Here is a 12,746-nt window from a genome sequence, read left to right as displayed (position 1 = left end):
CAAATCTTTGTATACTTTACCACTGTTAGCAAAACAACTTATACAAACAATAGCCCTCAGAAAAGATGTGTCAATCATTTAAAAATAACTAATTCAAAGCAGCAAAACTGCCAAATGAGTATTACAGACAATACACAACATGGAACTCTTAGGAAGGAGATGGATATGGGTTGGGTTTGTTAAAGACAACTACAAGGAAGGGGATCTAAGCTGGGCTCTACAAAGTGCTTTAAATAGTAGGGGGGTGGGAGAAAGAGGGAGGGCATTACAAATAAGGGAACTAGTAAGAATAAAAAAAGGTAGGGAAAAAACAGTGTTTTGTAAGCAGACCAGTTTGGCAGAAACAGATTTATTTGGCGATAATAAAAGCGGAAGGAAGAGTAAAATGAGTCAGATGGCAGTAGTTATGCTAACAACAATTCTGGTTTTACTCTGTAGGTAATGGAGAACTGCCAAAGCCTTCTGTGTGGGAAGTTCCATTAACAAAAATTAATCTGGAAGTACTGGAGTCCTCAATATGGCTTCACAAAACCTGGAAATCAGTCTGCCCTCTAAGAGTTAGTTAACTATGAAATTAAGAATACTATCAAAGCAAGATTCATTCACTCATTCATTCAACAAATATCTGAAGGCCTACTATGAAAGCACTGTTTTAGGTAATGGTGATTCAACAGTATATGGTCCTTACAGAGCTTACATTATAGTGGGTAGAGAGACAATAGGTAAGATTTTTAAAATATTTATTTTATTTATGATCATTTATTTTTGGCTGCATTGGGTCTTTGTTGCTGTGCACGGGCTTTCTCTAGTTGTGGTGAGCAGAGGCTACCCTTCATTGGGGTGCACGGGCTTCTCATTGCGGTGGCTTCTCTTGTTGCAGAGCACAGGCTCTAGGTGCGAAGTCTTCAGTAGTTGTGGCATGTGGGCTCAGTAGTTGTGGCTCACGGGTTCTAGAGAGCAGGCTCAGTAGCTGTGGTGCACGGGCTTAGCTGCTCTGTGGTATGTGGGATCTTCCTGGACCAGGGCTCGAACCCGTGTCCCCTGCATTGGCAGGTGGATTCTTAACCACTGTGCCACCAGGGAAGCCCAACAATAGATGAGATTAAACAACTAAACTACATGGTATGCTAGCTAGTGATAAATGCTAAGGAGTAATAATAAAGCAGGGAAAGAGGATATAAAACGGTAGATTGGAACTGGACAGGATGATCACAGAGGGCTTCACTGAGAAGGTAATTTCTGATTAAATATCTGAAGGAAGTGAGGGATATAGAAGGAAGAGAACTCCAAAGAACAGATCAAATGCAAAGACCCATTAAGTGAGGATGTGTGGCTAGAGAGGGCCAGGAGAGAATAGGTAGGAGATAAGGTCAGAGACGTAAGTGGTAAAGAGGTAAAATCCCAGATCATGTAGGAACTTGTAGTCAGAGTAAAAACTTTTATTCTGAAAAAGATGGGAAGCCACTGGAAGATTCTGAGCAGAGGAGTGACATATTCTGACTTACATTTTTTAACCAGATCACTCTGGGTGCTTCATTGAGGACAGACTGCCTATGGAGAGACAAAAGCAGAAGCAGCGAGACCAGAGAGAAGGCCAGTGCAATAATCTACATGGGAAATCATGGTGGCTTCTTCCAGAGTGGTTGAAATAGGGGTATGGTGAGAAACAGCCAAGTTCTAGGTATGTTTTGAAGGCAGAGCCTATAGGATTTGCTAATGGACAGTATGTGTATTGTGAGAGAAGCAGGAATCAAAGATGACACTAAACTTTCTGGCCTGAGCAACTAAAGAATGAAGGTGCCATTAACTAAGAGGGTAAAGACTGCAGGAGAAACTGCGATATGCAAATTTTTGATATATAAGGACTTCCTTCCAGCCTTGTAAAATTTGTCTAGAGAAAGAAAGTCCACTGCTGTTAAGAGTTAGAAGGTGCACTATGCAAAGATCTGACTTGGTCTTGGTGTTGGATATATATCCCTACTATGGAGGAAAACACCATTAAAATGTTAGACTGTATAGTTAACATCTCTGGTTCTGACTCCATGCTTAAACTGAAAAAATTATAATTTGATTTCCTATGTATCTGATCTACTTGAAAAAAGGAATCTAATCCCTCCTGTATTTATTAAATTAGTTGCTATCCTCCTTTTATACACTAGTTTCATCAGCCTAGCGAATATGAGTTTGTCCCTTACTATCCTGATGAATCAAGCTTCTGAACTTAACAGGCAGAGGATTACGATATGGATGGTGGTTCTTGAGTTGCACAATAATTATTGGGAAGCTTATTAAAAACAGATTCCTGAGCACTGGTCCCCCCAAATTCTGATTCAGCTGGTCTAGGAAAGAACCCAGAAATCTTGCTTTTGAAAGAAACATATAAGCAATTCTGCTGTAGGCAATAATGTTCTGAGGTTCTTAAGAAGACAAACAGTGCTCTTGACCTTGTCATGAGGACTTTTTAAACTTCTGAAGTCATGTTTCTCAATACCTTGAGTTTATAACACATTTTAAATACTAGAATTCTTAGAGGCATATTTGTAGAAGCTCAAAAGAGCACTCTGCAAATTTGGTAGTAATTTTTTTTTCCCTCACTGCAAGGCTTGCGGGATCTTAGTTCCTGGACCAGGGATTGAACCCCGGCCCACGGCAGTGAAAGTGCAGAGTCCTAATCACTGGACCGCCAGGGCATTCCCCAAATTTGGTAGTAATTATAATGCAGTCATGACCAGAAAATATCAATATTTCAGTGTCTATACAAGCATCCACATCACTATACCATTAAACTTGATTGCAGTTTAGGATTATGTCATTATTTCAGTAAAATTGTTTGCTATCTCAATTCACTACCTACCATCTACTCAAAGGAATCAAAGTGGGTAAAGGCACAGGTCTGGAAGTAGATTACCAGCAGATTGCATCTGCTCTACTATTACTGGTTCTGGACACTTGGTTATATTTTTTTTAACCTGAAATGTGCCTCAGTTTACTCAACTTAAAATGGGGTAAGCAGCCTACAGGGATATTTTGAGATGAATACATTTTAATGCATAAAGTATCTAGCACATTATAAGCACTTAAATGTAGCCTAGATGCAAAACAAAGAATTCACAAGGTAAAGTTCGCTCATGTTCCGATAAACCCACCACCTTTCTTTAGTGCAGCCTGGTATCACGCTGTCTTCCTGTTTATACATTATATGTATCACAACCTACACTTCAAATGATCCACTCAAATTAACATTCCATCTCCAGAGACACTGCCCTAACAGTATGCATGTGCAGTTACATAGCAAAGATAAATTTTACATGCTGCTCAAAATTTAGTAGTATGAAGAACTGTGGTAAATAAGTGAAAATATAGAAAGAAAAGGGGAGGCTGGAGGCAAAGAGAACAATTAAGAATGTTGTCAAAAATAATCCAAGCATAAGAAAAGGTCCTGTATGAAGAAAACGGTAAAAGGAATGTGGACAGGTTAGACATATTGTTCAATGAAAAGTATACTTACCTATTTGAAAATAATAAAATAGAAATAAATACATAAAATAAAATAGAAAATAGAAAAGAAACTGGTAATATTGGCTGCCGCTCAAGGGAACTGGGTGGCTGGAAAATGGGTGGGAGGGGACTTTTTACTCATGTCCTTTCCTACCATTTTAAGCATGTGATTATAGTTCCTATATACTCAAAATTTTTTTTAAAAAAGACTAATGGAAATGGAGGAAGAGAACCTAATGACAGGAAGAAGAATTTACAGGACTGAAATACTAATTGAACATGAGAGGAGAGGTTAAGGATGAAAAAGATGAAGCCAGTGTTCCGACCCTATGTGACTAAAAGAGAATAATGGTGGGATTAGCAGAAATGCAGAGGTTGGCAGGAGGTTCTGATAAAGGGAGAAGGGAAAATAATAGTAAGTACATATTAAAATTATCACCTAGTTCAGAAATCCGTAAGTAGTCAAACTGTCTATCAAAAATTATCACGACTAGTTTCCCCTATCCAGGGTTTTTATTTTCAGGAGCTGATCCATATAAGGACTTTAACTTTTTTATTTTTTTCAAAATGATGAAGGAGTTTGTGCACTGGAGACAGAAAAGAACAATGACACCTGATCCTACAGTGTGTGTTTTTCTGAGCTCTAAAGGGGAGAACTTATAGAAGATGAAGGAAATACTTTTATCAGGGGTTTTTCAAGGCTCAAAGTATACATAGTCGGCCCTCTGGATCCATGGATGCCGAAACATTGGGCTGACTATACTACAACGTTTTATATAAGGGACTTAAGCATCCCCGGATTTTGGTATGGGGGGGTGGGGTGGGTCCTGGAACCACTACCCCACAGATACCTAGGGACAACAGTATACATACTGATTTTGATATGCAATAAGGCTTCGGAACTTTATGGAATTTACTAGGAAAATGCTCCCAGGGGATCAAATGTTCTTAGCAGTGCCATGACAGAGCATCAGTAACGGCAGTAGATGCTCAGGCACAATGAATGCTGGAAGAGGCACCCAGAGTGTGGACACATTCTTGAACACAAGAAATACCTACAGATTACCAGAAATAATTGGGGAGGGAGAATGAGGGAGCATGAGCTGGGAAAATATAAGAACGAATGAACCTGTGATTGATTGGTCTCTTTCATACCAATAGCTTGTGCCTACACTATGTACTTGGTAGTATGCTAGGCACTAGATAAAAAGACTTGGTTGCAGTAACCAAGAATTTCACAGGTCTGTTATGGGGCAAATGTGCCAAAGTAAACAATGACAGAAACTCCTGGAACGTTTTAATGTTTCAGTTTCTTAAATAGAGTTGTGTTTTTTTTTTTTAAATTAGAGTTTGAAAAAGTTCATTAAACTTTGTTCTGTCAGTCTGATCCAATTTCTCTTACCTATTTTAGAAGAAAACTTTCGAGGCCCACAGAGGTATGTGATTTTTCAAAAATCACACTGGTGACCAAAAGCACAGCAAGGAGAGGCCAAATCTACTGAGGTTCAGAATCATTCCTTCCCACTACCCCAAAATACCTCATTTATAATTCATTAAATGGATGACTCTTCTGATTTCTTCATTCACGGATACATGTTAAAAACAGTATAGTGAAAAAAGCATGGCTTCTGAATTAGACCAACCTGGGGTCTGAATTTTTTGACAAATTACACTGCTTTGCTTAGCATTAAGGCTGGTCCTAATAAAATAGCTAAATGTTCTAGAAGAAATTATAATGAACCTACGCTCCTCACCAAAGATTGGGCATCTGAGTTTGTACCTGCTTAGGCTTTATGCTCCTGTCCAAGGATTTTGTAACAGATTATATGACTACTACTCAGCAAAGCTAACAGAAAAGAAGATTTAAAAATGGTAGTATTAATTCTAGGCAACGACTTATTACAAAATAGCCATGGCAATTAAGCTTTAGGGTTTATTTCGCCCTATAAGGGTAATAACTCACCTACTAAGTTAAGGGGGTAACACATAATCAAGGAAATCCACTTTAAAAGTATAAATATCTTTCATGGGCTCTAACAGAGCCCTCAAATTTCAGTATCTATTTATAACATTTTCCACATCTCTCCTAAATAATTTTGATAAACCCATTTCTCAAAAAGTGCCTTAAAGACGGTATTGTCTAAACTAAAAGCAAAGGGATCCATTTTTCAGTTATGGTACTTTTGAAGTTGTACACAAATATTCTACTAGTTAGGCTGAAGGGAAAAAAATGTGCTAGTAGCACTTTTTTCAGCCCTAAAATTCTGTCGGCATTTATGTTTTAAAAATGCTGAATCATGAAATAAAGGAAACAGTCAGTGCAAAGAATCCAAACACATAGTTCATCTCATACCTCAAGTTTCCTAATTATGGCATCTTTTCATTTTGGAACCAAGTAACTGAAGAGTCTAAGTAACTAGAGGAATAGAGCTCATTCTCAGAAACTGAACTTGAGAATAAAACTAAAAGTATTTATTTCTGCAAGTTATTATACTTTCAACTTCCTGTTTTATTTAGGCAGCTCATCATGACCATTTCAGGTAACAATGCATAAGTTAAAAAACCCAACTTCCTCTTTATAAAGTGATAAAAACTTCAGCAGTTAGTTATGAGAATGGTTGACCTTACTAGCTTTTATAGAAATACTTGCAAGGAAATCGGAGACCATCACCCCAAATTCACCTCTGGGTTCACTGCTTTCAGAAAATGTAAAAAGATAAAAAGCAGTATTAAAATATATTTGGCATGACACACATGTGTTAAAAAAATCAAATCAAATGCAGTTGAGGTCTTAGTTAAAATAAGAAAAAAATGAAAACTTCACGGTTCCTTCGAGGAAGAATCAATATACAAACTAAGCCTGAAAATATCTTGTTTGTAATAGTGTCTTGGTTATGAAAGTTTTGTACAACAAGAATCTCATTTAAGGGTCACTTATTGTTTATGAATGCTAAGATATTCATATCAACAAGTCTTTTTGGAAAAATACTTTTTCAATTCTTGAATTCAGTTAAAAGGCATCAGAAGCCTGGAGGAAAAGGGGTCAAGGTAGGTATAAAATTGAAGGAGAATTTAAGTAATCTTACAAGTCAAAGCCCTTTCTTTTTACTTATTGATCCACAACAGAGAAACACAGATCAGTTCATCTCTGGGAATAAAAATTGAACAAAATTTCAGTAATCCCAAATCATATGGATTTATTATATGAGATTTTTTATATCAGCTATTCTTAATTATCTAATGAAAACAATGTAGTTAATCTAAAACCTGTTCACTGAATATAAAATTCATCAACATTTTTTGGCAGTAGATTTACCTTACTAATTATGATTTGCTTGCTTCATCATTATTAAAATTAAACAGCAAAAGAAGTATGCTGGGAGATAAGACAAAACTGGTCAGAGATCTGCTATTACAAAATCAAGGCTATTAATGTTACTAATTTGAACACTGTCAATATCCAAAGACATCTTAATTTACACTTTGAAATACATATTTTCCCCCAAGTTTAATTAGAAAGGCATTCTAACCCTGTGTCAAAAACAAAAACCCAACACTGGTAAACTTCAAAGTTCATTACCTTAAATTCTTAGTGAAATTTTGCTGTAACAGTATTTTTGCTTAAAGTAAGTGGACCATCAGTTGGGCTAACAAATGTTTTGTTATCCCATGATTGTCACTGTAACTTAATTTCATGTGAATCATAACTGTTTGCCTTAGAATAAACATTTTACTATAGTTTTCTCTCTAGCATAAGTTCACATACAGTGTAAAATGCCCTTTCCCCCCCTAAATCTTACACATTTATGAGAATCAATTTCCAAGTGAGAGAAAATCTAACGCTGAAGTGTTGTTAAACGGCATGTGAATGTTTAGCACTCTCTACAGCGTTTCAAAATGGCATGGCATATGTATGATATATCAAATTATTCTGTACAGAGGACTCTTGGATCATAAACAGTCCCCTTTGCCATCCCAATCTCTTTTATTAAAAGAGGAAAACCCCAGATACATTTACAGAGCATTCAAGGGTGTACGTTTTGTAAAAGCCACTGTGGAAAACAAAAGACATAATTCTTGTCCTATTACGAGTTATGTAATGAAACTACTGTAATTTCCACGGACTCTGAAGTCTTTAACATATTTACTGAAAAGCCTGACAAACTGTTAAGAAAGGTGTGCAGTTGTCAGGAAAAAAGTTATTCCACCTAAGGTGAAATATTCTCTTGTATTTAAGACACTTTTAAAGAAATAAGTATACAAATTACTCAGTGGCAAGGTCAACTATAATCAAAAAGATACCACACTGGAGCACCAAAGAAGGCAAGATGCTTTGTCCAGACTTGAATGTGTTAACATCAAGTTTATGTGCTACATAAAACCTTTCTGGAGTTAAAAAGAAAAAATCATTGGCTAGTCTTGTTAACAAGAAATGGAAAACTATTTTTCAAAAATTATCGTTAAAAGATTGTAAGATGGAAGGGATGGAGTCACCGTGGGCGCCGTATACATACAATCAAGGGAGTGTCTACAGAGAAAAGAGTGGTGTTCAAATCCTGAAGCAAATGTCCCTGAGGCTTACACATTTATTACTGCGAATTAGTTCAGCGGACAGCATGTGGGAAAAGAGGTGTGTGTGGATAGGCGGCCAACACCTTAGGGACCTCTCCCTGTCGAGAAGTCGTGACAGCAAAATCACTTCCTGAGGAAGGAGGAGCAAAAGGGAAGTTAAGAGGCCACCCTGACCAGGAAGTGACTCGCCCTAAGCTAGCCCCAATCATATCTAAAGATGGGGGGATGGGGTGAGCCCCAGCAACTAAAGGCGGTAAAATAACTGCTTCTTGATACGTCGCGACATCATCGTCGCCCCCTCTCTTAAATACAAAAAGAGTCCACAGTCACGATTCAATAAGGGAAAGTCTCTTCTCTCGCAGGAAGGCCACTGGGCTGTGCGTCAGGCCCGGGGGGAAAAGAGAGTTGAGGAATGGGGAACTGGGGCCACCGTGAGGCAGAGGAAAGCCCCTCAAGAGGGAAGCATCCCGACTGCGGAGAGCGTATGCCAGCACAGGCCAAGAAGCTTCTTTCTTCCGGGGGTACTGCCGGGGTTCCCACCGCAGCCGAGTCGGGCCCCCGTTCCCTGTCTCGGGAAGAGGTAAGAGAGAGAGGCGGACCCCTTACCTTCTCCTCATCCGACACCCGATCCTCGAAGTCGGCCATCTTGGGCTGTTCTGGCCCAGCCCGGCCCTGGCGCGAGGCAGGCCGGGAAGGAGGCCGAATGATGGAATCACAGCGAGGGCCGTCTGAAGGACCCGCCCGGAAACGCCGACCGCTAGGGCGCCATGTCAGTTACGGGCGGGGGTGATGGGCCCAGGCGCCGACGCCCCAGTAAGTCGGCGTGACTTAAATGATTTTAAGTCTAATATTTTTCTCACTGAGTTACATTAATTTCCCCATTCATCTATGGGACGTTGGGAGCGTGCTTCGGCTGGTATTGGCGTCCGAGCTCCGGCCGACCAAATTGCAGTCGCTACTCCTGTAGATTTTCCGAGTACCAGTGCTCTTCATGGCAGCCGAGTCCGAAGGGCTAAGTGCTGCTCGGACTCTGGAACGGTCGGTGGCTCTTTCAACCCCAGGAATGGGGTGGAAGGTGACCCTCACGCGTATGGAGGCTAAAACACTTCACTCCGGGGTCACATCTTAGCCCAGTTCCTCCAGAATAGGTGCCGCTATCCGCCCCTTCCCTCCCTCGGAAGGTATAGGTAGCCCCAGTCCTGGGGCACTCCTCCACCTTCCAAATTTTCTCGGTCCCCGTTCCCTGGGACTCTCAGCCTTCACAGAGGCCAACTTCAGGTCCGCCACTATCCCAGGATTCCCGACTCCCGGTTTCCTGCCCTTCTCCCCTCCCAACTCCCGGCGCCACCGGGAGCGGCAAGATGGCGGACGGTGACGGCTTAGGTGAAGCAGCGACTGCTGCGGCGTCTTCTCCTGCCCCTGCTCCTGGCCTGAGCCCGCCGCTGGGCTGGAGGGAGCGGCTGCGGGCCGGGCTGGCGGGCACTGGGGCCTCGCTGTGGTTCGTGGCGGGGCTGGGGCTGCTTTACGCTCTGAGGGTCCCGCTGAGGCTGTGTGAGAATTTGGCAGCGGGTGAGAGGCCCAGAGCTCCCGAGGGACGGGCGGGCGAGGGGGACTGGGGGGCAGGAGAGGTGCCGGGGGCAAGGGCCAAAGGGCAGAGATTCTCAGTATCACTGGAGGGCTTCGCAGAATGAGTCGGTGTGTGCGACCGAGTGGGTTCTTTTTCTCTTGGGCCGCTACTTCGCAGCTGATTGCCAAACCTGAGCTGCAACTACCGGCTCCTCCCTAAAGCTCTTAAGGTCCGCCCTCTCTCTTCTGTCCTCCTTCACCCGAGGAGAAGCCACCTGATAAGCTGGAAGCTTCAGGTGGTAGGGCAGATGAGAGCATTTTCAGACTTGAATGCAGAATTTATACACACCTTTTGATTCTCCCCCCACTCAGCGGAGAGAACCCACACCCAGACAATAAAAATCTGAAAGAAACCAACACAATCTTAGCCAGCCATTCTCATGTTTTAAAATAGTTTTGTCAGGAAATAGTTTTCATGATATTTTTGTCCGTTCTCTGTTTTAGGCTTTATCTTGAGTAATAAAATAGAACAGTACAGGAAGTAAAGAGAAAGAGAGCCACAAACAGCAGTGGATTCTTTCCTTAGTTCTTTCTTTCGACATTTGTAGAGAGCTTGCTGTGTAGTGTGGGCTGAAGTTTCAAAGACGTATAAGAGGTGATGATTCCCTTGGATTCTGCAAATATTATTCTTTAGCTGTAGCCAGGAGAGAGTGGATGGGAGCCAGGGCCTCTTACCATGTCATTACAAATTGGCAGCCTCAGATTAAAATGGAAGTATTTCTGTTATGGGATGATTATGACTGTCAGTACTGTGTTTTATTTTTCTGTAACAAGAGAAGGCAAATGTCCCCTTTTCTATTCTGTGAAATGACATGAAAGACTGTGAGATAATGTTCTGAAATGTTTTGGACTTTTTAAGAACATAGTATGTAAATTCAGATGCAACTAACACACTAAAATAAGCTAGATAAATTGGCCTTCCTAGACTGTTTGAAAAGCTAATTTGGTGTTTCTGTTACAGGTTAATGAAGTGACTACTAATGGTTTGTATGCTCAGTGAAATGTTATTAATTGAGTTTATCATTTTTTTTTTTTTTTACATATTAACTAGATACACCATTTAGATGGGAGTCAATGACTTTACAGATTTTTATTTCTTTCTAAAACCCAAAGTATTTATGAGACAATTGTTTGAAGTGAAGAATCTGGTCTAGGTTTTCAGTGAATCAGGTTTAGGGAGCTCTTAGTTTGCTCTTCTTTTTGGGTTATTTTGCCTTTGTAGCTGACATACCAAATACACACACTGGTTCCTTCCCTCTAATTTGAAACACTGGTTTGTATCTCACCAAAATAATTAGGAAGTAGTTTTAATCCTCCTTTGTAACAGTATGTTTGTTTAGATTATCCTTATGGAATTGCAAAAGTTCTTGTCTAAATTATGATATTCCTGGTTTTATTCTCAACAGCAAGCTAAATGATCTCATTTTGATTTGCTTATTTAACAAATCAGCAGTGTAAAATCCTACCTTTACATATGTGAAGGCATTTTAAAGATATGATACAATGAGAATTTAAAGTAGCTTTTTAAAAATTACAACTTTCTCAAATGAATCTCATACTAGATATTAATACTACTTATGTCCCTCCACTCATAAAGACACCTGCATATTTGTAACTTGGGTACTTATTTTTTTTAACTTTGATTTTTTTATTCTTTTTGGCAGTGACAGTATTTTTAAATTCATTGACGCCCAAATTCTATGTGGCACTTACAGGGACATCTTCTTTGATATCAGGACTAATATTTGTAAGTAGTTTCCATTTCCTTCGTGCTTTGGTGTTTATCTAAATATCAAACCTCTTTAAATAGTTATTATAATAATTACAAATACTTATAGATCAGCATTCTCAAAATTTTTCACATTCTCAAAATGTGAAAAAACATTTAAAAAAACACTGCAACTTCTCCACTTTTAGAGATTGATAGTATTCATTTGCGTATAAAAGACTATTGTATGTTGGGGGGGGTGTGGTGGGAGGTGGGTTGTGATCTAAATGCTTGCAGGCTCGGCTTAGTAACAAAAGTGAGTAAAATTGGCAGAGTGTAAAAATTGAAATTTTTATTTACTTTGAAGACCGGGTAATCTGGACAGTACATGCTCCTTCTAGAAAAGACTAAAGCTAATTGTTGCCATGTAGACTTGCAGACCAGTATTACCAGGTCTTCCAATTTTTTCAGACAATTTCAAGAGAACCTGGATATAAAGTTTTTATATAAAATCTTCCAGTACTTTAATGTTGGCAACATCGGGCAGACTAAAAATTTATCTGTCTTGAATTAGGCTTATAGGCTGCCAGTTACCTTCTCTAGAGTGTTTAAGAGCAGAGTTTGGGAGACAGGCTAACCATCACTTTAGCTGTATGACTTCAAGAAAGTGAATTAACTTTTTTCTAAAGCTCCAATTTCCTCATCTGTACACTGGAGATAATAATAGTATCAACTTGGAAATTCCTTGGTGGTCTAGTGGTTTAAGACTCAACTCAATTAATTTTTTTAAAAATTAATTAATTAATTAATTAATTTTTGGCTGCACTGGGTCTTCGTTACTGCGCGCGGGTTTTCTCTAGTTGTGGTGAGTGGGGGCTACTCTTCCTTGCGGTGCACAGGCTTCTCATTTCGGTGGTTTCTCTTGTTGTGGAGCACGGGCTCTAGGGCACGCAGGCTTCAGTAGTTGTGGCTCATAGGCTCTAGAGCGCAGGCTCAGTAGTTGTGGCGCACGGGCTCAGTTGCTCCTCAGCGTGTGGGATCTTCCTGGACCAGGGCTTGAACCTGTGTCTCCTGCATTGGCAGGAGGATTCTCAACCACTGAGCCACCAGGGAAGCCCCAGAGGACTCCGCACTTTTCACTGCTGAGGCCTGGGTTGGATCCCTGGTCAGGGAATTAAGATCCCATGAGCCACCTGTTGTAGCCAAAAAAAAAAAAAAAAAATGTATCAACTTCATAGTTATGAGGATTAAATGAGATAGTGTGTGTGAAAGCTTGCAACAACATGACATACACTAATGAATTTTGGCCACGTTATTCTAAGAAGTGCCACAATAAAGAAAC

At 40.1% G+C, this 12,746-nt stretch overlaps 2 protein-coding genes across 7 annotated transcripts in view; one reads left to right on the top strand and one right to left on the bottom strand.

The window, feature by feature from the left end:
- Nucleotides 1-9,321, bottom strand: part of CAPZA1 (capping actin protein of muscle Z-line subunit alpha 1) — a 48,990-nt gene extending 39,669 nt beyond the window's left edge. Inside the window, exon 1 of the mRNA XM_059927921.1 lies at nucleotides 8,677-9,321. Coding sequence (XP_059783904.1) covers nucleotides 8,677-8,715 — 39 coding nt within the window. The 5' untranslated portion in view covers nucleotides 8,716-9,321. The remainder of the gene's footprint in view (nucleotides 1-8,676) is intronic.
- A 94-nt stretch (nucleotides 9,322-9,415) lies between these two features.
- ST7L (suppression of tumorigenicity 7 like) overlaps nucleotides 9,416-12,746 on the top strand; it is a 144,262-nt gene continuing 140,931 nt past the window's right edge. For all 6 annotated transcript variants that reach the window (XR_009504193.1, XM_059927837.1, XM_059927858.1 and 3 more), the window contains exons 1-2: nucleotides 9,416-9,639; nucleotides 11,361-11,443. Coding sequence is in view for 5 of the 6 variants with exons in the window: in XM_059927837.1 (XP_059783820.1) it covers nucleotides 9,432-9,639; nucleotides 11,361-11,443 (291 nt within the window). In the remaining variant the exon portion in view is untranslated. The remainder of the gene's footprint in view (nucleotides 9,640-11,360; nucleotides 11,444-12,746) is intronic.

The sequence above is a fragment of the Balaenoptera ricei genome, chromosome 1, assembly GCF_028023285.1.
Source record: "Balaenoptera ricei isolate mBalRic1 chromosome 1, mBalRic1.hap2, whole genome shotgun sequence".
In the NCBI taxonomy this organism is placed as follows: domain Eukaryota; kingdom Metazoa; phylum Chordata; class Mammalia; order Artiodactyla; family Balaenopteridae; genus Balaenoptera; species Balaenoptera ricei.
Note: the sequence above shows the minus strand (reverse complement) of the source record. Positions and strands in the feature narration are given on the sequence as shown.